At 34.1% G+C, this 22,388-nt stretch overlaps 5 protein-coding genes and 1 long non-coding RNA gene across 8 annotated transcripts; 2 read left to right on the forward strand and 4 right to left on the reverse strand.

Moving 5' to 3' along the window:
• The first annotated feature begins 107 nt into the window (after positions 1 to 107).
• Positions 108 to 2,051, forward strand: fab1 (1-phosphatidylinositol 3-phosphate 5-kinase fab1). The gene has a single exon (XM_015931059.3). It carries the CDS (start codon positions 235 to 237, stop codon positions 1,915 to 1,917), a length of 1,683 nt encoding a protein of 560 aa, XP_015786545.2. The 5' UTR covers positions 108 to 234; the 3' UTR covers positions 1,918 to 2,051.
• Positions 2,052 to 3,897: 1,846 nt separating this feature from the next.
• Positions 3,898 to 10,120, reverse strand: dop (microtubule-associated serine/threonine (MAST) protein kinase dop). 3 transcript variants are annotated; one of them, XM_015930922.3, is made up of 8 exons: positions 9,824 to 10,120; positions 9,260 to 9,547; positions 8,213 to 8,865; positions 8,035 to 8,133; positions 7,800 to 7,935; positions 7,557 to 7,716; positions 7,283 to 7,457; positions 3,898 to 7,180 (listed from the first exon to the last, which is right to left on the reverse strand). In XM_015930922.3, the coding sequence occupies exons 3-8, from the start codon at positions 8,459 to 8,461 to the stop codon at positions 4,217 to 4,219; spliced, it is 3,783 nt and encodes a 1,260-aa protein (XP_015786408.2). In that variant the 5' UTR covers positions 8,462 to 8,865; positions 9,260 to 9,547; positions 9,824 to 10,120; the 3' UTR covers positions 3,898 to 4,216. The 3 variants fall into 3 exon arrangements, with proteins under 3 accessions (XP_015786408.2, XP_015786410.2, XP_089123383.1); XM_015930924.3 differs by lacking the exon at positions 9,824 to 10,120 and having other exon boundaries at positions 8,213 to 8,942; positions 9,260 to 9,433; XM_089267257.1 differs by lacking the exons at positions 9,260 to 9,547; positions 9,824 to 10,120 and having other exon boundaries at positions 8,213 to 9,249.
• A 725-nt stretch (positions 10,121 to 10,845) lies between these two features.
• On the reverse strand, positions 10,846 to 12,456 carry LOC149093681 (uncharacterized). The gene is made up of 3 exons (XR_016198540.1): positions 11,964 to 12,456; positions 11,521 to 11,882; positions 10,846 to 11,427 (listed from the first exon to the last, which is right to left on the reverse strand). It is a non-coding gene; the product is annotated as an uncharacterized LOC149093681 (long non-coding RNA).
• An 84-nt stretch (positions 12,457 to 12,540) lies between these two features.
• On the forward strand, positions 12,541 to 15,773 carry LOC107363746 (uncharacterized). Its single transcript, XM_015931014.3, has 7 exons — positions 12,541 to 12,710; positions 13,069 to 13,194; positions 13,448 to 13,686; positions 13,866 to 13,961; positions 14,489 to 14,984; positions 15,099 to 15,311; positions 15,425 to 15,773. Exons 1-7 carry the CDS (start codon positions 12,696 to 12,698, stop codon positions 15,530 to 15,532), a joined length of 1,293 nt encoding a protein of 430 aa, XP_015786500.1. The 5' UTR covers positions 12,541 to 12,695; the 3' UTR covers positions 15,533 to 15,773.
• LOC107363747 (protein shifted-like) lies at positions 15,708 to 16,899 on the reverse strand. Its single transcript, XM_015931015.3, has one exon. The coding sequence runs from the start codon at positions 16,897 to 16,899 to the stop codon at positions 15,859 to 15,861; it is 1,041 nt and encodes a 346-aa protein (XP_015786501.2). The 3' UTR covers positions 15,708 to 15,858.
• Positions 15,708 to 22,375, reverse strand: msps (msps cytoskeleton-associated protein 5). The gene is made up of 2 exons (XM_015930911.3): positions 22,207 to 22,375; positions 15,708 to 21,910 (listed from the first exon to the last, which is right to left on the reverse strand). Exons 1-2 carry the CDS (start codon positions 22,270 to 22,272, stop codon positions 17,213 to 17,215), a joined length of 4,764 nt encoding a protein of 1,587 aa, XP_015786397.2. The 5' UTR covers positions 22,273 to 22,375; the 3' UTR covers positions 15,708 to 17,212.
• Positions 22,376 to 22,388: the final 13 nt, after the last annotated feature.

Consider the following 22,388-nt stretch of genomic DNA (forward strand, 5'->3'; position numbering starts at 1 on the left):
AAAATACCTTACATTTTTATTGTTGGTTGACAGATGGCGCTGGAGATTGTTTTGATCCAAAGATCATAGCAAGAGCAAAGTCTACGTTTTGAATTTGGTATTTGACAAAACCACTTGTGTATATGACTTTTAAAATGTTTAATAAATTTTTAATAAGTTGATAAGCTTTTGCGAGTATAACTCGAGTTAATTTTTATTGAGTTGGTTAAAGTTTCTCAACAACCTTTTTACAAAATGTTCAAAAAAATGTTTTACTGGTTTGGTAATCAAACAGAATCTTATAAATCTGGTTTAGGAGATATATTTGATTTTGAAGGCGGTGATCATCCAAATTATAAGAATGATGAAGAAACTGACTTACCGAAATCTTTACAACACCCTCTCTTAACTAAGGATCTCAAATTAAATCTAAATTCTGGAGAATTAAACGATATGCTTGCGGACTTTCGAGCTCATGGTGGTTGTGTTCCCAAGAGAAAAGTTAAAATGATACAACTAGAGACAGATTTAAATCCAGAGGATAATTTATATGAAGTTGTACTTCCTTTACCAAAGATTCAGATGAATACACCATCCGTATCATCAAAGGAAAACTCATTTTCAGACACATCATTATCTATACCTGAGCAGAAATTAGAAGTGATAGCCAAAGAAGAAGACCCGGGCTCCATTATTGCATATGCGTTGACTTCAGCTGATTATGATAAACAACTAACTGAAATACTTCAAGGTGCATCTAATGCTCCTACGACAAGAAAAAGAGTTCTATCTATCGAAAGCAGTACAAGTTCAAGCATGTCGGAGGTTAAAGATAACGGACAACTTGAAGTATCAGGAGGATTCTCTTCAGTTGCATTTACTTTCAAGGCTGCTAACAATTCGACCGCGATAAGTCCTCATATCGACATACAATTCAACGATTCCACCACTAAATACTATTGTTGTGTTTATTTCGCTGAATATTTTAGATCACTTCGTTCCGAATTGATTCAAACTAACCATTCAATGTCTCAATCATTTTTATCATCAATTTCAGAAGAATCTATGTGCAATGCTACCAATACTACCAATACAAGTAATACTAGTAACACTAGCAATACCAGCAATACTAGCAATACTAGAAATTCCTCATCATCTGTTAACAACATTGAATCTGTATCCAATGCATCATCAAATAATTTGACTGAAGAAATTTTTATCAAGTCAATTTCTCGCTGTATTCCTTGGACAGCTTCAGGTGGTAAAAGTGGAGCTACTTTTTGCAAAACAATCGATGACCGTTTCATCTTGAAAGAGATGTCTAGACCGGAATTAACCTCTTTTCTTAAAATTGCTAAAGTTTATTTTGACTATGTTCTAAGTGCTTTTTATGAGTCCCGACCCACCTTGTTGGCTAAAATTCTTGGCGTTTTCAGGATAAGCTTTAAAAACAGTTCAACTAATAATGCAAGCAAAATGTATTTATTGGTTATGGAAAACCTGTTTTACCAACGCAATATAAGCCGCCGCTTTGATCTCAAAGGTTCTGATCGTAATCGCTGGGTACATACTGATGATCCTACCAACGTTGTTTTACTAGATGAAAATCTGTTACAGTCGATTCGGAAATCGCCACTCTATATTAGACCCGATTGCAAGAAAAGATTAACAACAGCCATTGACAATGACTCTCTTTTTTTATCTTCCCACTCTGTTATGGACTATTCTCTTTTGGTTGGAATCGACCAAGAACAGAAGAGATTAGTAGTTGGTATAATTGATTACATTCGACCTTATACTTGGGACAAAAGAATCGAGATGGTTGTCAAGTCAGTAGGTAGCCATGGTAAAATGCCAACCATCATATCTCCTGATCTCTACCGAGAGCGTTTCTGTGATAAAATGAATCAATATTTCCTATGTATACCTGATGGTTAATCATAAACTCACAAATAAATCTTCATACGAAGTCTTAACCAAAGAAGTCCAAAAACTTAAGTGATATTATGGAATTTGACACTCCATTCGCAACTTGTTGTATGTTCCAGTAAAAAAAATACTTTTGACTTTCACCACGATAATTTATTTCAATTGTCTTGACTTTAACTCTTTTTCATTTGTAATTTTATAAATCGTTGCAATAATAACCGGGACTTGTTGAAATGATGATAGGCGAACGTTTGAATTTTTTTAAAATTTCGAAAAATAGAGACTTTGTGCTCGAGAAAGATTGAAAGTTCTGTTTAATAAACAGTATTTATCGATTATGCTTTTAATTTTTCTGAAAATTTCTCTTTTTTCAGAGTGTCTCTTGAAGACTTTACTTTGACTTGTAAAGAAATTCAATTGAAAACAAAATGTTTTCTCTGGATCAACACGATTTTACTAACTGTGGGGCTTGAACGATAATGTTTCCAAGTTGATTGAATTAAATTTGACTTAAAATTATGTTATAACCAGTCTTAAGCTGAACTATTGGGACTTGCTTCGCTCGGAAGATAAACTTTACGTCTGATTTACCAAAATTTTCCATACAATGATTACGATATCTCGATTTATTGCTCGAATCTAACTATCTCGTCTAATCCTAACCTAATCTAATTTACCATAAATTATCATCCATAAAGTATTGTCAGCACTCAATAATAAACAATATGCAAAAGATTTATCATTTTTTAATATTGTGGTTACAAATATTAGTACAACTTGATTAACCTAACTCTAAATTGTTGGCATGTATTTTGCTGAGATACCAGTTGGGTTGCCTCTATTGTGTTGCTATGGTCTGTTTCACGATCTCATTGCTGGAAACTTTTCCATTGTATAACGTTTTACGAATTTATCATTAAGATTTATTGATTGTCTATCTTTAACATCATTTTTCGCATTTGAAATTGAAAACAAATCAAAATAATATCCGTCTATAGTATCAGAATGACTCTTGTCAATCTAATCGTGCTTCTCTGAATTCTGATAGAAGATAGTAAAGATAACTTTGATTGCACAGCTTGGATGATGTCGACTTATTTCTATTTGATCCTTATTTGAGGACAAATACGCTAAATCTGGACCATTCTGTGTGTCATGCTTCATTCTAAATATTGCTATTGTTAATGGAATCTCGTTGAACAAAATTTTTTCATTACTAATGGTAAAATATACTTTATAATAGATGTTGAAGTCAACAAACTTGAGAGTGACGAATTTTCATTAAGACTCAAAAAACCAGGTTACTTCATGTTTAATTATCTTTAAACCAAACATCTCTCATCTGTACTCAATTTCCTTAATATTCAATAGATTTGATTGGAATAAGATCCGCCAACATTCAGAAATAGAGAATACATTTAATCACTCAAACGATCCAGTTTTTATGTAAAGCTTAGTGCAAAAGTATTGGGAAAATTCATTTGAATGTGTTGATCAGGTTGTTAATTTGTTTTTAAGTTCAAGCACAATCATAACATAGAAATCGGGTTTAATTAATCTTCAATAAATAAAATATGAAACTAAATTATGTCTAAAGAAATTAGCGCCGTAAGTTATGAGTGATCTTTTAATTTCGAAGCTACAATTTTTTATGTTGAATACCCAATATTTTTGCACAAAGCTTTATTAGAATAAGAAATTAATGCGAACTTTAAAATAAAAAATGTCCGCCGATTTAAGTAGCTAATAGACCAGGTTTCGAGAGCATCGAAATGAGGTAATATAGCTAAAGTTTAGCACCAAAAAATAGCCAGTTTAAATAATGGAATTGTTGAAATAACCAGTATTCAATAAAATATCCGAGTTTCTATCCAATTATAATGATTAAAAATGGTTTAAATCAAATTATTGTACGAATTCTGTTATTTGTTTCAAAGCCGTCAGCATATTACGATTTCGGAATTTCTGTAATAATAAGAGAAGATTCAATTTCTTGATGAAGTAAACAATTATTTATTTAGCTGTTTCTGATCATCACAGAAATAGTTTTGATTAATTCAATTTTATCGGAGCACGTTGATGATTGTATCCAATATTATACAACAAAAAAAGAACCAGTTACAAGTGATCAGGTTTTATTCCAATCAAATTTTCAATCAATGATATCGATTAACTTATTATGAAACCAAGAGAATCCTTTCCTAGTATCTCACCCCTACTTTAACTTACAGTTCAAAATACGAGTTTGATCTCTTTATGATTAAAAAAGTGTTTATCTAATTGATTGAACTTGTAATTGAATGAATGATCAAGTATTTTTCGTATTCACATTTTGACTGAATTTAGTTGGGTTAGATGGTGGTAACGAGGATATCGCTAAAGGTGAGGAGACTGGACCTCCTAAGGAATGCCTTTTGTGTTTCATTGTACCAGAAGCCTTATTTGGATCAGTGTTACGTTTAATCAATAAACGATCTGGAGATAACGCTCTTCTCAGCAACGGTGAACTTGGTTCAGCGCTTTTAGGTCTTGAGAAGCATTTGGAACCTGATGCAGTAATGCAGGGTGACAATGTTGGTGTAGGTGGTGGTTGAGTAGGGGTTGTAGTGGATGATGAGTCAGTTAATTTATTTTTGTGAACAATAAACGACTGGATTGTCGATGAGGAGCCAACCTGATGGACTCCTGGAAAAGCTGATGATGAACAATTTGAACGAGTGGGTGAGCTGGTGGAAACAGGTTGGATGGATGGTGACGGTGTGCGTGCAAGAGGTGATAAAGGTATGTGACCACATGATTTACGGCGTGGTGACCGAAATGATTTAACTTGTTTGTGCTGTTTTAGACCAGATAATGTGCTGGGACGAGGAAAATGGGGAAAATGACTTAATGATGCCGGTGAATTAGGTACACTTGAGCTTGGTGAGCTGCTTTGAGAAGAATTGGCAGCCGATGAATCGGATGGAGAACAGTGAAGACGATTAGGTGGAGGAGATCTTGGAAAGCGAGGTATAGCAGATGAGGAAGTTGGGGTTGCTGTTGTGGACGCGGTTGGAGGTAAATCAACAGTTCCATCATGAGAAGTGATATTATTACCAGATGCACGATTTAATGATTGATAGCTTCGACTAGGAGTAAGTAATGGAGGGGATATGCCACCTGTAACACCAGAGGCACCAGCTCCACCACATGCCATTAATTGTTGAATTTCAGCACTGGCCCGTTTGGAGCTTAATTTGCGTAAAAGCGATGAACGTCGACGTTTATCAGAATCAGTCCTTTTAATAGGAGCATTTTTTTTATGACTCATCAAATTAGGACGGCGAGTCATACGACCTGAAGATGGATGTCGACGACGACCTCCAGTTTTGATTGATGTATTTTCCAGTGGAGTTGTTCTTATATTTATCTTATCACCACCTGAAAGAACAAGCTGAAGAACCTGATGATGAAGGAGACCTTGAATAGGTTCACCATTGATATGAGTAATCAAAGCGTTTGGTCTGAGTCCAGCTTCAAATGCGGGACTATTGTTTTCAACGGCAAGTACCAGATGATGAACAGTATAAAGATCGGAATCACCGTAATACACTCTGATTGCCCTTAAAGTAAAGCCAAATCCTCTTGGACCTTTACGGATAATTATCGGTGGCTTTAGTGAATGGCCCAAAGGACCAGCAAGCTCACGATTGGGTGAGGTATCACGGGAACTGGTACTTGAACCCCCCGATGAAGTGATAGAACAAGCTTTATTTTTAACATCCTCTGTAGGTATCATGAGAGAGAGGCCTGTAGCTGAGGCTGATTTAATCACAGCTCTTCCTTTGGTATTATTTTTTAACGCATTTAACTGTACAGGGAAATGAGATGATCTAGGGATTTGAGATTTTGACGGTTTTTGACTACTATTACTACTATTACTGCTACCAGAGCTTCCATTTGCACCAACACTTGTACCACTATCAGTACAGTCTCTTCCTTCATTAGTTTCCTTTGAAGATGATTTAACCTGATTATTAGACTCATTCTGTTTGGATTCATTGATTTTAGAATCATTTTTTCTGTCATCACTATCACCACTGATGGAAAACCGTGGTATACATGATAATTTTATATTCATGAATGGTTTCCTTCTTCTAGTAACTTTAGGAGAAAAGTCTTCTGACTCAGTTTGAGATAATTCAGGCGTGCTGTGTTGCAGGGCTTGAGGTTTTTCTAAATCAACAGTTGATTCATTATCTTCAGATGCGGTTAAACTTTCCGTTGATTTAACTTCATTAGATTCACGTTTCTCTGATGACACTTGTACTTCACTTGCTACTGAACCATTCAAAATTGGTGGTAAGGATTCATTTAAACAAGGAGTTTGAACATTTTCATCCAAAATAGAGGAAGTTGAAGATGACTTCATCAGCTTTTCTTGAGCCAACTCTTGCTCTATTCGAGAATAAACTCGGTGGTATTTAGGTGAACACGAAGAAAAACTGCTGAACATCGAACTTGAGCTTTCGTCAGTATCATCTTGTTCCTCTGAATCATCGATCTCGTGATTATACCTATCAAGTCGGGTATCAAAGTAACTAGTGTCTTCATCATTATCCAATTGAGGCACAAATTCAGCCTTTTGGCGAAGTAAATCATCCCAATTGATACCATCAAAGAATGAATGTTCTTTAACCTCATGAGCACCTACAGTTCCTAATCTTTCGATGGGATGTTGCTTTAAAAGTTTTGAGATTAAATCTTTTGCATCCTCTGGTAAAGACCAATCTTCCTCGTCTGGCCATGTAATCTCATCATTTATCACATGAGCAAAAAGCTCTTCAGGAGTTTCACCGAAAAATGGTACACAACCGATGAGTAATTCGTACAATATAATGCCCATAGACCACCAATCAACAGGTTTACCGTAACCTTGACGGGATATTACCTCAGGAGCAATATATTCTGGAGTTCCACAGACTTGTTTATCGAGAAATTCTTTCGTATCTTTTTTACTTAAATGCTCTTCACAAATATTGGTTGCTAAGTTCATTAAACCAATCTTAGATAATCCAAAGTCAGTTAACTTGATGTGACCCAAGGCTGTGATGAGAAGATTTTCTGGCTTAAGATCTCGATGAACTATTCCATAACTATGAAGATATTCAACAGCAAGTACAGTCTCAGCGAAATAAAACCTAGCTAGATCAACTGGCAGAGGTCCCATGTTCTTGAGAAGAGTCGCCAAATCACCTCCTTCAACATATTCCATAACAAGACAGAGATATCGCTGTGAGAGCAAAGAAAGGGAGAAGAGTAAATAAAAACATTTCTATCAGAATAGTTGACTTAGCATTTTACGTTATTAAGTTTTATATTAAGATATGTTTACCTTAGTTTCAAAGCTACAATATAAACTAACAACAAATGGATTGTCTGTAAAACTCATGATGTCCCTTTCAGCAAAAGCTTGCTCAACTTGATTGCGTAAGATTAAGCTTTGTTTGTCAATCTTTTTCATGGCAAATTTTTGACGACTTTCCTTATGACGAACCAAATAGACCCCTCTATAAAAGATAATAAAGCCAAAGAATATTAGAGGCTAATTACGGTGCAATGAATATGTATAAGTATTGTATAATTAACAATTGAAGTTGCAATCTTACCCATAAGCCCCATTGCTAATTAATTTAATTGTTTCGTAGTCTTCTTCGCAGGGTTGCTTCACTGGAGATTCAAAAACAACTTCTTTTTCAGATTTACGGTTTTCGTTATCTTTATCATCGTCATCTTGATCATTTTCACCATCATTATCATTTACAAGATCTATAAACGAGAAGACAAAAAAAACAATAGAAAAAATTAGATTGATTCAGAATAAAATATAACCGTAAAATGAGATTACTTACTTAAAAATGAATTTCTGTTTATACCCAATTTGGTTCCAATATAAGAAGGGAGTTGTTGCTTTAGTTCCATTAATGTCTTAGACCGAGTACCATCGGTTTCTACAGGTCGTTCGGATTTATGTTCAGATTCATTTTTCTGTGAAACAAGGATAAAAAGCGAAGAACACTCATAAGTAACTTGAGTACAGAGTAAATACAAAAATATAACGAAAGAACTACAATGAATGGTCATTACCAAAAATTCAAGAAGGCGAGCTGGTCTAGAAACAATGACCATGAGTTTACGAATCAATTTCTTGAGATGGTGTGCAGCAATATTTGACTTCTCTTGGCACTGTAAAAACAACATGATAGTTAATAGATTCGTTGCGATCTTTACTAATGAATAAAGTGAATTAAAGTAATCTACACACCTCTTGCATTAATCTTTCAAGATTCTCTGACATTTCATAAAAATGCTGAGAGACAAGCTGTTTCTCTTTAGATTTCTGTAGACAATCTTTAGCCATCTCAATAACTTGATGATGTACAAAACTCGTAACTGCATCATTAACCAACTCAGGAATTAACTCTCTGTTGTCATTAATAAATTGTTCTAACTTTTCCTCCATCTCCTCAATTGCACGGGGAATCCTTTCTCGAAATACAGAGTTTACACTCATGTTTCACGTTTCTTGCTTTCTTTTTGTTTTACAGCAAAAATTGAGATCACAATAATTGAAGCTGGAATTATCTAGTCTAATAATTAGAGAAGTTTTCTTTTTTTCGTAGATGGAGCATTGTTGGAGTACACAATGATTCACTTTAGCACAGTTTTTTAATTTATGTTTCTTTATTTCAGAGTTGTTACCAATAAGTGGAGAACACGTGAGTTGTGATGAAAGTTGTTTGATGGAAAAAAATTTCTCAGGATGAGATTGAGATACGATGACGATTGAGAATTATGGCACAAAACTAAAATCTAAATAAACTTTGGTTTGTCATTAAAACCATTGTTGAGATAATTGTGTACATTTCTGAGAGCGAGACAAGTTTGATGTTCAATGTTTGATCCAATATAGTAAACCTGTAATACATATGTGGGGTAAACAAAAGTAGACGCATGGTGAGAGACATTAATACAGAGAAGACGTAAAATAATCACTGATGAGGTGAATCAAGTGAAAATACAGAAAAAAATAAAAAACGAAAATAATTTAAAACGTTTATGTTACTCATACTCAACGCCATATTAGAGATTTTGTGTGTGTTTTGGTTTGAAATCACTTTTCAAATCTCTCACAAGCGAAGGAAGTTTGAAGAGAAAGAGATAGAGAAAGAGAGAAACAAAGAAGAAAGAAAGTAAGGGGAAAAATGAAAAAGGAAAGAAAGGAAAGAGAGTTAGAAAATCGTATTTTTCATTGCTCTCTTTCTCTCTTCACGAGGGAGGGAAATGAAATAAAGAGGAAGAGATAACTCACCATTAAATTTATCCTTTCTAGCCTTGATTAACGATTGTTGATTGATGAATACCATAGAATCGACCTTATTTCATTAGTCTATTTTATATACAAGGTTTAAATGCATCAACAGATCCATGATTAACACAGCAATCATGGTTTTCCAATTGGCTCTTCGGTGGTAGCTTGATGGAAGATAATTTTTTACTCTTAATAATTAATGACTGATGTTAGTTATACACACAAAATGATCACCATGTAATACGAACGGGATGAGTTGTACACAAAGCAATATAAAAAAGGAACACGCTTCATCAATTGGAGATCAAACAGCATCAGGTTGCCAGATAAATGATAATGATTGTTGATGGTTGGATGACAAAAACATATGAGATAGTAGAATAGTTAACATAGACAAAAAAGAAAATAGGATTTTAATCAATTAAATGCAATAAATTATGAATAAATAGGAGAAAAAAAGGGAATATACATTTATTTTATATGTTGTATGTTGTAAACTGTATGCGTAATGTGTATGTTTTTGGGTGGAGGATAAGATTTATTGAAATGTATTTTGCAACTTACCTCAGACAATTTAACAATACAATTTAGCTAATTATAAACCTATTCACTTGTAAAACCAATTTAAAGGTTGATGATTAATTTTAGTTAAAACAAATTCCATCTTCACTGATTGTTGTTTTCTGGAAAGATGGAATTACTTGAAATCACAAGAGACAACAAAAAAAAGGAGACTACAAGTAAAGGGAACAACAGATGAGTTGTGGGGAATGAATGAGTCAAATCAGAAGAGTGAAAAATTCAAAAAGAAAGCTTATTGCAATTTTATTTTTTCTTGTTTATTCAGTTGATAATTAAGCTAAAATAAGTGATTTAAAGTCAATTTAGATGTGATTGGTGAGCATAATTTAGGCTTAATTTTCACAATCCTTGTTATAACAGCAGTTGGAATCATTAATTCTCATTGCCTACATTATCATTCCCTCAACTTAAAGTATGAAACCAAAGGAAATTGGAGATTCTAAAAATTTAATTGAGAGATTTATTAGATTATTGAGGATCGCTGGAGTAAATGTTGAATTTCTAATGTATAATACCGCTTAAGAGAATGAGTTTGGACGTAAAAAAATTATCTAGTGCCTATTGACAAGTCAACAGAATATTGAAAAATTGTAAATATGATCAATTGAAAATTTTGTCCGGTCATCACCATTAATAATGAATCTACGGGGACAATTGTTTACAATTGTCTCTTATTCACGAATTTATGACTTGTCAATATGCGCAAAGATAATTCTGTTTTGATAAAACTCATTTTCTTTGACTGTATTATTAATTAAAATTAATCTACATTGGTAATTTTTTTTCTTTGCTCATTGCATCCAATAATCACTAAAACAGTCATTTGAATCATTTTTTTATCATCATCTGGTGGAAGTTCAAAATAAAATGAACATTCATTTCAGTCTGTAATTAGACAAGAGATTTTTTCCGTTTTTCCATTGACGTCCCGATTTTTTTTAAAAAAAGGCTATCTTATCAAATGATGGTTGATGCGTTTCCTCTACAGTAGTCAATTCAAATGGTTTAGATGATTAATATATTACGCATGATTTTTTAGAAATATAAGACTAATTAGCTGAATATTTCGTCTGGGAATCCAATCATTCTTATAAAAAATTGAAAGATTTAGCTAGAATGACTGAGATTGTGATGAATCCCTTTACACAGGCAATTACATAGCATAATCGTAAGAACAAAACCATAAAAAAATGATAAACAATTTTGTGTGTTCTCATTTGATTTCTTTGATTTGTACTGCTCATCGTTAACTTAAACGGAAATACATCATGTAAAAAGCACAACCAGAGTTTTCACAAATCTAGCGAGAAAAAAAGAAATGCCATATCCATTCGTCAGTTCCATAAGTAATAGTATAGAGTAATATAGAGTTCCATAGAGTAATAATATGCTTTTTATAATCTTTTTTACGCAGTTGAACAAAAGCAAATTGCTTGTATCACAAAGTTGATTGTAGATGATAGTAATTAAACCAGATGATGAGCGATAATACCAAATCGAAATACAAATGTGTTGGAATTAGAGGTTTTGAAATAGCCAAATGGAGTCCAGGTATTTGAGCGTTTATAAGAAAAATAAAATACGGTCTGATGGAAATGAGGGAGAAAAAATAATGTAAATTTTTAGACTTTTTTCGTCAGGTTGCAAGGAAAAATAGCAATATTTAGAAATCAACTTACGATTGAATATTTTTGAAACTTTGAGATACTTGGACTTCAAAAGTACATACAAAAAGTGTAACAGTTAACCGGTTCAGCATTTATCTTTCAGCTATACGCTGATTCAGCCACTATTTAGCCGATTATTTGCCAATATTTTTCCATGGAGGATACATCGTGATTGACCCAGCAAAATCATTGACAGTATTCATGATCCGAGCAAATAGTTCTGAAAGGATTCCACACTAAGCTTATTTAGTCCAAACAGAAATAAGAAAATTTCCAAGTGATTATTCATGTCGTTAATCGTCGCCATGTTTTCAGCTAATTAATCCAATCGTAAAATTCAAGAAAACATCGATAATCCATTTGATTGAATCCAACTGGCATTTAGTAAAAAAGATATAAGATATTAACCTTTATTAGATTTGGAAAATTACTAGAGAACCAGAAAAAATACTCACCATAGAAATTTATTACATATGCCATGCAAAAAAATCCGAAATGGATAATCCAGAAAGTTTACAATTAGGTCATCAATCTAATGATGTTAACCAGATTGAAGGGCGAAATATTGAATTGACATTTTAACCGTCAAATATCATTCGATTTACAATTAGAAATGATAGTTCAACACTACAGACCAAACAAATGACAATAAAACCACCTTAACTAGATCAAGTTATATTCATTGAATTGGTATAATAATACTTTTTTGTTTACAACAAACGTTACTTTGAAATTTCTCAACATCAAATTGTTGTTGATGCATCACAATTCCAATCAAGGTCAGGTTTAAACGAAATTTAATAAGGAAAAAAATGATGCTGATGCTGATGATGGTTAATTGAATCAAAACTAATCAAAACTGTTCAAAACGTCAAAACTGAAAAATCAAATTCTCAATCATGAAAAGGATTGAAAAAAATTTAAACATATGATCTTTTGTTTTCTCATAGCTCCATCTGTAGGTTGGTTGTTTTGCTTGCATCAGTCACTTCAGATCTTTATTTCCATTTAACTAAAGCTTCAGTCTCTCTCGAGTAAAATAACAAGAGGAGTAAAATTTATCAAAAGAAACCATGATTATGCTTAATTACTTTGGCATAAACTTTTTTTTAATTTTATGTGTTGTTTTCGCTAGGAAATAATCAAGCTTGATCTGGTATCAGGTCTATTCTAGAATCGCTGGTCCGATGGTGATGACGAAGGTAATGTCAATGTTTTGATTTTTGTTTTCATTTTCAATATTAGAATCCCTTTCTACTTTTCCTTCGTTAGCTCTCTTCCTCTCTCTTTCTCTTCTCTTTCCTTGTCTCTCTTTGTTCTGCCATTTAACTCTTTTCCATTGTTTTGTTTTATTTTTTCATTATATCATCATTATTCAATCAAAATATCGTCCTCTTTCTCTCGATTTCTATTTAAAATGTTTCTTGTCCATCTTCACTTTGTAACCACTCAAGTCCAATCTCTAATGTTTTTATCAGATTTCTCTTTCTTTCTCTCTGAATTAATCATTTTCTCTACTTTCAACCATCTTGTTTCTCTGTCAATTCTTCAAACTATCAGATCTTCAGGAGTAATAATAACGAAGACGAGGCTCTGATTAATCGTAAACTTCACAAAGAGCTGTTACTTCGTATATTCTCATATTTGGATGTCATATCACTTTGTCGTTGTGCCCAAGTATCAAAGGTAATAATATAAACTTAATTTATTCATGGATCAGGAGATTCTTAAAAAAAATTTCATTTCAAATATTCATCGCAAGGATAACCCCAATGGAAGTACCAAGTTTACGGTCAATGACCTTTTTGGCCATTTGTTTCATTGTTAATAATTCCTTTGTTTATAATCATCACTATCTAATGTCATTATCACAAAGCTTTTTGTTTATTTCATTTATCAATGTTATTTTTTTCTATCTTTATTTGCTGTCAATTTAAAGTCTTGGAATGTCTTAGCTCTTGATGGCAGTAATTGGCAAAAGGTCGATCTTTTTAATTTCCAAACTGACATTGAGGGTCCGGTTGTTGAAAATATATCATTAAGATGTGGAGGTTTTCTCAAAGAACTCAGCTTACGAGGCTGCAAAGCTGTTACCGATTCAGCTCTTCGGACGTTCGCTCAGAATTGTAACAATATTGAAGATCTCAATCTCAATGACTGTAAATACCTTACCGATAGGTATGTAATTATCATGCCCTTATCTTTTTTTCCGTTCATCCATTTCTTACCTTATTGTTTTAGATTGACTATATTCAGTGTCATGAACAAAGCTCAATCCTTATCTCATCTTCTTCTCTTCCATTATTAGTTCAATATTTAGTAAATCTCCATTTTATCTTATTTTCTATCTTTTATAGCACTTGTGCCAGCCTTAGTAAACACTGTTCAAAGCTGACTAGCTTGAATATTGGGTCCTGTATAGAGATTACTGACCGATCCTTGGAGGCTCTCGGGTAAATAACTTCTTGCTGTTTCCATCCAAAATCGTCTTCCTTCACTTCACTCCTACTCGCTTTCTTACCTTTCTTTATCTTCCTGTTTCATGTAACTCTCTTTTTCCCACCTTTCACTGTCTTTTTGCTATTCATCATTATTATCATCATCATCACCATCAAAACAACAAAAACATCAACAACGCTATTTTATAATATTATCTTAATCATCTTTATCCCTTTCTTTCTTTATTTTTCTCTCTTTCTCTCTCTTCTTTCTTTGTTATGTTGCGTGCTTAAACAGTTTTCGTGGGACTGTATCAGACGAAAAGATAAAGAAGGAAAGCAAAATTCAAACAATTAGCTAGGATCGTTAAAATTATAATGAATTTCAGGAATCTAGAAAATTTTTAGGATATTAGTAGTTTAAGCTGTAAGCTGAGTAAATTTGAAATACTATTGATTAATGATGATGATTTTCCCTGATTCTATCCCATTGATTTCGCATCTTTGTAATTTAAATTTTGTACTTTTTTATTAATTTACAGAGAGGGTTGTCCTCACCTGGAGAAACTTGACATTTCGTATTGTGAAAAGGTAACACCGTTTGGAGTTGTCTGTATTGCACAAGGATGTCCAAAGCTTCGTGCCTTCATTGCAATATTATGCTATAAGATCAATGATGAAGCTATTAGTAGACTGGCGAAACATTGTCCTAACTTAGAAGTTGTTAATTTAAAAGCTTGCTGCTTGATCACCGACGAAGCAATCATCAGTTTAGCTGAAAATTGTCATAATATGAAATACATTTGTTTATCTAATTGTACCCATTTGACGGACAATTCACTGGTTGCCTTAGGGCAACGATGCCACAAACTTCGCACTCTTGAGGTTGCTCGCTGTTCACATTTCACGGATGCTGGTTATCAAGCATTAGCGCGAAATTGTCGTTACCTAGAAAATCTTGACCTTGAAGAGAACACGTTGATTACCGACAATGCCTTGGCATATTTATCAATGGGATGCCCAAAGCTCCAAAAATTGGTAAATTTATTGTTCCTTCACTTCTCGATTTACAATTTCTGTTTGTTAAAATATTGAGGTTGAGATCCTTTTCATTATTTTAATTGCTCTCTAACTTATTGTTTTTCCTAACAGAGTCTTTCTCACTGTGAACTTATCACTGATGACGGTATCAGGCATCTCAGCTCTAGTGCCTGTGCCTGTGATGTCCTTGTTTCCCTGGATTTGGATAATTGTCCTCTCATCACTGATTCTTCATTAGATCATCTTGCGGCTTGTAATAAACTTCAGAGAATTGAATTATATGATTGTCAATTAATCACTCGAGCTGGAATACGTCGACTTAAGGTAATTAATGCGTCTCACTACAAAAACCTTTTTCTTTCTCTTATCTTATATTAGTCCAGTTATCTAAATCATATCTTAATGTCTTTTCATTGTTCTTCTCATTTCTTTTACAGAGCCATTTGCCTGATCTCAAAGTTCATGCTTATTTTGCCCCAACCACCCCTCCACCCTCGCAAGGAGTTGGAAGACAAAGATATTGTCGTTGTTGTTCAATTGTATGACAAATACTCAACTTGCGTTTTTGTCATAATTACAAACATTGGTTTTAATAAAGTTACTATTCGATAATATTCTCAATTCAAGCTCTTTAATTGTATTCAAGAAATGTAATTTTACCTTCAGCATGAGCTGATCAGAAAATTTGAAATACAAAAAAGGATCAACGAGACTAGTATTGAATTAAACAACTAATATTAATTTTTTTTCAAATTTTATTCCAATAAAAATTGCTTTATATAAAAATTTTCGGATACGTTTTGATAGCATTTTGCAATAACAATGAAAGAAGGTCTGTCTCAAGATTGGGTTTTCAAAATTTTGACAGAGGTTAAACAAATTTCCTTTTATCTGACTTTTTCTTTTTCCTAGTATGTTCAGTGTCTCGCTGATTTAAAATTATTTCACACTGTAAACCTGCGAATCCCTTGCGACAACGACATTTATCAACTCCAATACAACGTCCTCCATTTAAACATGGAATTAAACATTTTGAATACTCACATCGTGGACCGTAATAGCCTCTAGAACAGGTACAAGTATCTTTTTGATCACATTTACCACCATTGAGACATTTCTCTCTACAAATACCACCCTCACAACGTAATCCTTGGAATCCATTGGTGCAATTGCAGACTCCTGGCGCTATACACGTTCCTCCATTCAAACAAGTTGGATAACAGAGAGCGGATTCACAAAATTTCCCCAAATAACCACGTCGACACTCACAAACTGAGTCCATATTACACCAGCCCCCATTGAGACACTTGGCATGGCAGTTAGAGTCCTTGGACTGTTTACCATGACACTGTTTCTTCAACTTCATCCGAATCGGCGTTCCTTCTAGATTATTACCATTGTTATCTGTAATGGCTAAAGAGATGGCAAAGGAAGAAACACCTGGAACTGTCCCAGAACAAAGAATAGTAACTTTGAAAATACCAGGTTCTTCAGGGATAATTCCTTCTCTGTTTATTGAGACTGTAGGATCAAATAAAATAGATCTGTTGAATGATCTCAGCTCTTCAAACGAATAATGATAAGTCTTTCGATTCCCTGACATCCAAGTAAAATTAATGGAGATAACTTCAGCAGGAATTGTCGGTAAATAACTTTGAAAGTTTGGATCTGAAAGGTAAGGTAATAATTTACCCTCTCTTATAGCATAAATTTGACTTCTAACATCGGCAAATTCACGTACTTGATTTTCATCGATCCAGAGGGAAACATCTCTAGGTGAATGGTCAAGATAACTTTTATAATCACTTTCTTCGTCCATCATCAATGAAATGGACCCATAAGACGCAGATGACATCGTGAAAAAACATGATGTCAACAGTATTAAAAGACACAGAAAAGTTAGAGACAACATGATTTAAGATGAAAAAGTTTGCTTAACGGACAAGCAAAATGACTTTTCCAGCGCCTTAATATTACCATAACAACAATGTTTTAGCGGTTTGAGCAAAGTTGCTTTTCAATAATTTTTTCAACTCAAGCTTGAAACTGCATTCATGAAGCTTAATTTTACTTTCCTTTTGAGCAAATTAAATATTTATAACACCACAAAGATTCAAGAGATTGAGATTGAATTATACAATTGAATATCATTTTTTTCAAATTTTATTTCAATAAAAATTGCTTCATTTAAAATTTGTCAGATACATTTTTATAATATTTTGTTCTTATTTAACATTTCTATTACATGCTTCGAATGCCTCGATACAAACGGAAACTGTTCGATCAACAAATGCCATCCAATCTTCTTTTAATGGGGCAGATATTTCCTGAGTGGAATTAAAAGTGTTAGAGAGCATAACATCCAATTCTTGTTTGATTGAACCACAATCAGGCCTCTTTGACATTGATGTGAGCACCATTTTACGAAGCTCGTGTTGATCGAGATCACAAATATTCTTTACATTTTCGAGTTTGGTACAACCATTGGAGTCATTTTCCCGTGATTGTATGGCTTTTATCTCAGCAAGGCGGCTCAAAACAAAGGTTGTGAAAAATTCAGATGATGTTTTGTTAAGATATTGTTGTAAATTGAATTGTGGGTGTGATTTGCAAAACTCATTTAACATGAGGATACCTTCATCGGTGTTATTGGTACCTAATTTATTAATTATTGATTTGAGTAAGATTTCATCTTGGACAGTTAAATCAGACGTTGGATTAGCACCGGTGTGTCCGATTACTCCAGCTGAAGATCTCTTGGAAACACTAGTTGAGTGACTAGCATCTGATGATGCACTTTCCCTTCTTACTTGTCGTAATGCTTTTTGCATATAACTATAAAGTTCTGTTTCCTCTGGATCTGGAATCATGGTTAAATGGCGAAATACATCTTCTCTGAATTGTTTGATAATCAGGAAAACAATTGTTTTAACAGTTCTCATTGGTATGTCATTACGATTTCGTTCAGCACTTTTCCAAAACTCAGAAGGAAATTGTTCAAAGAAACAATGAATATCAAAAAGTATTTTGTCAATACAAAGATCGTTAACAAAATGATCCAATAAACGACTCATTTTCCAGATACACTTCATAACAAGTTCAATAGATTTTTCTTGAGGATTGGAACTTCCGACGATGCACTCTTGCAACAATTTAATTAATGCAGAAAGCATGCTAGTTGGATCGGAATAACTGATTATGGCATTGGCTAATTGGTTTGTTGATTTAATGATCAAAGGACCATCAGGGAGACTTGCAACTCGTTCGTCTAACAGTAAACATATCACGGTAGAGATGATTTCTTTAAGAATATCCCTGGTTACCAGCCTCCTGAGTGATGGATGATTAAAGATTGATTGGAGTAAAAGATTTAGAAGTTTTAAAAGATTGACAATATCGATTTGATCCACCGATTCATCATAAATGTGTTTCTGGATGATATATTTATGTTGAAGATTGCATAATGAAGCAATTTGGTCAACTTTATCAGAAAGATACTGCTCCGCACGATCTGGTTTATTTAATGTCTGATTAACTTGAGAAGCTGCATCTATGGCAACCTTAATATCACTTGAAGAAAGACGTGAAACCATAACAGTTGTAATGCGATCACCACGATCTTGGGCAGAAGGAGATGTTTTAATAGATCGAGGACTAAATGAGTTTCGTTTGCCTCCAGAAAATCTTTTAGGTAACTCATCAGGCATATTTAACAATTGTTCAACACTTCCCTCACTTTCTTCACCGTCACTGCCATTATTCAAACCGTAAGTACCAGATCGACTAAAACGTTGAACTGCGTGGTGAGTAGGTGTTTGGTGAACTTGCTCGGTTTGGTATATTTGATGTGATTCTTCGTATTCTCTCATCTCTTCCCGTCTCATCATTGACTCAATTTCCATTGCATTCATACCATGTGACATTGGTGGAGGCTTTTGTTTGGTAATTGTTCCAGTATTAAAATTCCTGCGACTCACATTTGGATCTTGAGGTGGAGTAACACAATCATCTTCTTCTATATCTCGATTCATTAACCAAGCTTTAATAGCAGATGATGGAGGTAATCTTGAGGGTTGCGAAGCACTGCCGTTTCTTTCGGATGGTGTTTCTTCTTGAATTCTGTTAGGAGGTGATGTTTTGGTCATGGTTCGTGGGTTAAATATTTCATTTTTAGCTGGTAGCCTTTCAAAGCTAGGTTGAGATTTAAGAGCTGATGTTGATGACATCTTTATCAAACTTGGAGGAGCGATTTCTTTAGGTTTCTCCTCCTCCGGTTTAACGATAGTTTTCTCAGAATTGGCTCGAATCAATCTTTTACGTTTTATTCTTTCTTCCAACATGGCCATGTCCTTCTCTGGAATTGATCCGCCTAACCATTTGAGGACTTTTTCACCTCCCTTTTCATAAGCAACAACAGCACAATTAAGAGCAGCATTTCTAACAACACTATCTTTATCGCCAATTTGCTTGCCAATTTCTTTAATAGCTTGTTGTGGTGTTGGTTGACAAATACCCAAATCATCATAATCTTTCATTAAGAAACCCAATTCATCGAGACATGTTGATCGTTGTCGGGCATTTTTAGACGCTAAACCATTAAGAATGAAAGTGAAGAGCTTTGTCGGTGGGTATATTTCTTTGATTATCTCTAATATTTCATGAACTTTTTGTCTGAAAACATCCTTGGGATCACCAGATTTTTGGATTAGATAAGGTATGAAACTTTGTCCTTCTGATTCACTTAATTTTTGATCCACTGATCGAAACTCTTGGAATAATTTAATCAGATACTCTAAACATTTTAGGATGACACTTGGATTTGTGTCAAAGAATCGTAATGCGATCCATTTAAGAATAATATCAGAATTGCTGATAGTCGCCTCCACATTTCCTTCATTCAGGAAGTCATGAAGGGATTCAACTGCTTTGAGATGCATTTTGAAATTTGAATGAAAACAATTGGTAACCAGATTTTCATTCCAGTTAGCTGTAATCATTTGCTCTTTTAATTGAATGAAAAATTCTTCCCTTGGGCTCGTGAAATTCCACTTTAATACTTTGAGAGTTCTCTCATCATTCAGTCTTTGCTCTTTCAAATTATTCACGGGGAGGAGAGGTAAAGAGTAACCCTCACTGGCTGATGGATCATTTTTTGTACCAGTAGTGGACGTTAAACCAGTTTTAGATTTCATCTTAGGTAAAGTTTTGCTTGTAGCTGAATTAGTTGTTCCTTTAGCCGGTTGTTTAACCTCAGCTTCTGGTTTGGCAACTTTTCTTACACCAATTTTAGATATTCCGGTAACTGGTTTCTTCAGAGAAGGAGCGCCAGTTTCATTCAAGCTAGATGATGAGGATGAAGATGTAGGTGGAGCAGCAGGTTGGTGACCACCACTTGATTTGGCTGATTGTGTTGACCGAGGAACGGCGACTTTAGCGGTTCCTCCGCGAGATTGTGAGGTTACGGCCGGAGCAGTATATTTAACTTCTGCTTTCTCAAAATATTCTTTAATTTTGGCCATCTTAAGGGCGTCAACGTCTCCTAGATAAGGAGTCATTGATTTTTCACTCATAACTTTCATAATAGTACCCAAAGCTTCAGCTGATGCATCACGAACGGCTGGATCATTATAATTTAATCCTTTAAGTAATGCCTCGACCAATGGAACTAACATCTTTTTATTACCCCAGGAGGCTGGATTGGTGTTGGCGCAAAAACGGCTTATAAAGCTTGCCGTTTCGGTTCTTATTTGTGGATTCTTGCTATCAAGAGCTGATATAATATCTTCTAGAATGGCTTCCATTGTTGAAGAGATCATGATGTTATCAATAGCCTCACGAAGAGGAACAACAACATTTTGCTTCTTTTCTTTGAACTTTTCAAGTACAACAAGAACACAACTATGAGCATAAGGGTGAAACGATTTTCTCAATTTACCAGCTAATTCAGCTAAACATTTAGCAGCAACACCAACTACAACAACATTACTATCCTTGGCAATTAACCTTTTCAATATTTTTACAACATCACCATAATCACCAGGCAACAATTTTGGATGAGGGGTAATCAGTTGAAGAAAACTTTCAACAGCTTCTTTACGTTCAGCCCATTTTTTGGCTTCAACTTTTTCAGAAAAATCACCGGGAATTTTAGATAAAATTTCAACGGGTTCATAAAAATCAAAGGGGTCTGTTTCAGGGTCAGGAACTTTTTCAGCTTCTCCGCCATCTCCTGTGTCACCACTCTCCACTTCTTCCACATTTTCAACAATTTGTTCAGATCTAAAACATCTGGTAGGTCGAGGCTTTTCATCTTTGATTTTAGCAAATTCTTCTTCAAGTTCATTGAGAAGTACAGGCTTTAAGCTCGAAAGCTGTGGCTTCAAAGAGTCTTTTAACCATCGATACATCTCTATAGTCAACTGTTTGGCCTCGTCTCTAATAAGTTTGTCCTTGTGCTCCAATAAACCATGAAGATTTTTACTTAATCCAGTAATTTTAATAACTTTTGGGCCAAATTGTTTCAGGGCCTCTCTCAGAATAGATATAGACCCAACAACGACTTTGGGGGTTTTATTATCCAGACTTTTGACAATCTCTTCGATAACAATTTCATGTTTTTCAAGTTCTATATACATGAGGATTATTTCAGGCACCAATTCCTTCGTTTTGGCTCGTGCTGACAGTTGTGCTTTGACAAGACACCCATTGATGATATCAGATGCAATTCTACCACTTATGGTGGGTGAAGCTCTCTCCAAAAATACAGATACAACTGAAAGTCCTTTTTCTTGAGCTGTAACATTTGAGTCAACTGGAATTTTCTTAATGATGGATAAATATTTTGTGAATTCGTTACTTTTTTCATCTTGAACGTCAAAAACTTTAATTAAATCTTCATAACCACTTATTCGAGCTTTCCAATTCTAAAGTTTGACAAAGAGGTTGACGAAAAAGTGAAAAGAAAATGAATAAAGGGAGGTAAAATACCAATAGAGACAGACATTAGTTTTTAATGAGAATGAGCAAACAGAGATTTTTAAGGTATCAGCTAGGGTGGAAAACAAACGGAAAATGAAATTTAAGGATAATGGAATGCGAGAAACAGTCAGAGAAAGACAGACAGAAACCATGAATGAAGAAAGGGATGAGAAGAGTTTTTGATTGATGGTGATAAATGGATGCAGAGAAAAATAATAAAATAAATATCATGGAAACATACCTTGTGTTCAAGTCTCTCTTGTAACGGTAATTTTGAAAAGTCAACATCGTCTCCAGCGGCAGCCATCGCTTAACCACAAGAGTATAATAAAAATTAATTTGATACTAATTAGTTTTCAATTTATTAAGACACTACAATATCAACAGTCAACTTCAACAACTTGTATTATTACAACTGTTTCT

Source organism: Tetranychus urticae, chromosome 2 (assembly GCF_039701765.1).
Source record: "Tetranychus urticae isolate SD_2017Ah chromosome 2, NJAU_TeUrti_SD_1.0, whole genome shotgun sequence".
NCBI lineage: Eukaryota > Metazoa > Arthropoda > Arachnida > Trombidiformes > Tetranychidae > Tetranychus > Tetranychus urticae.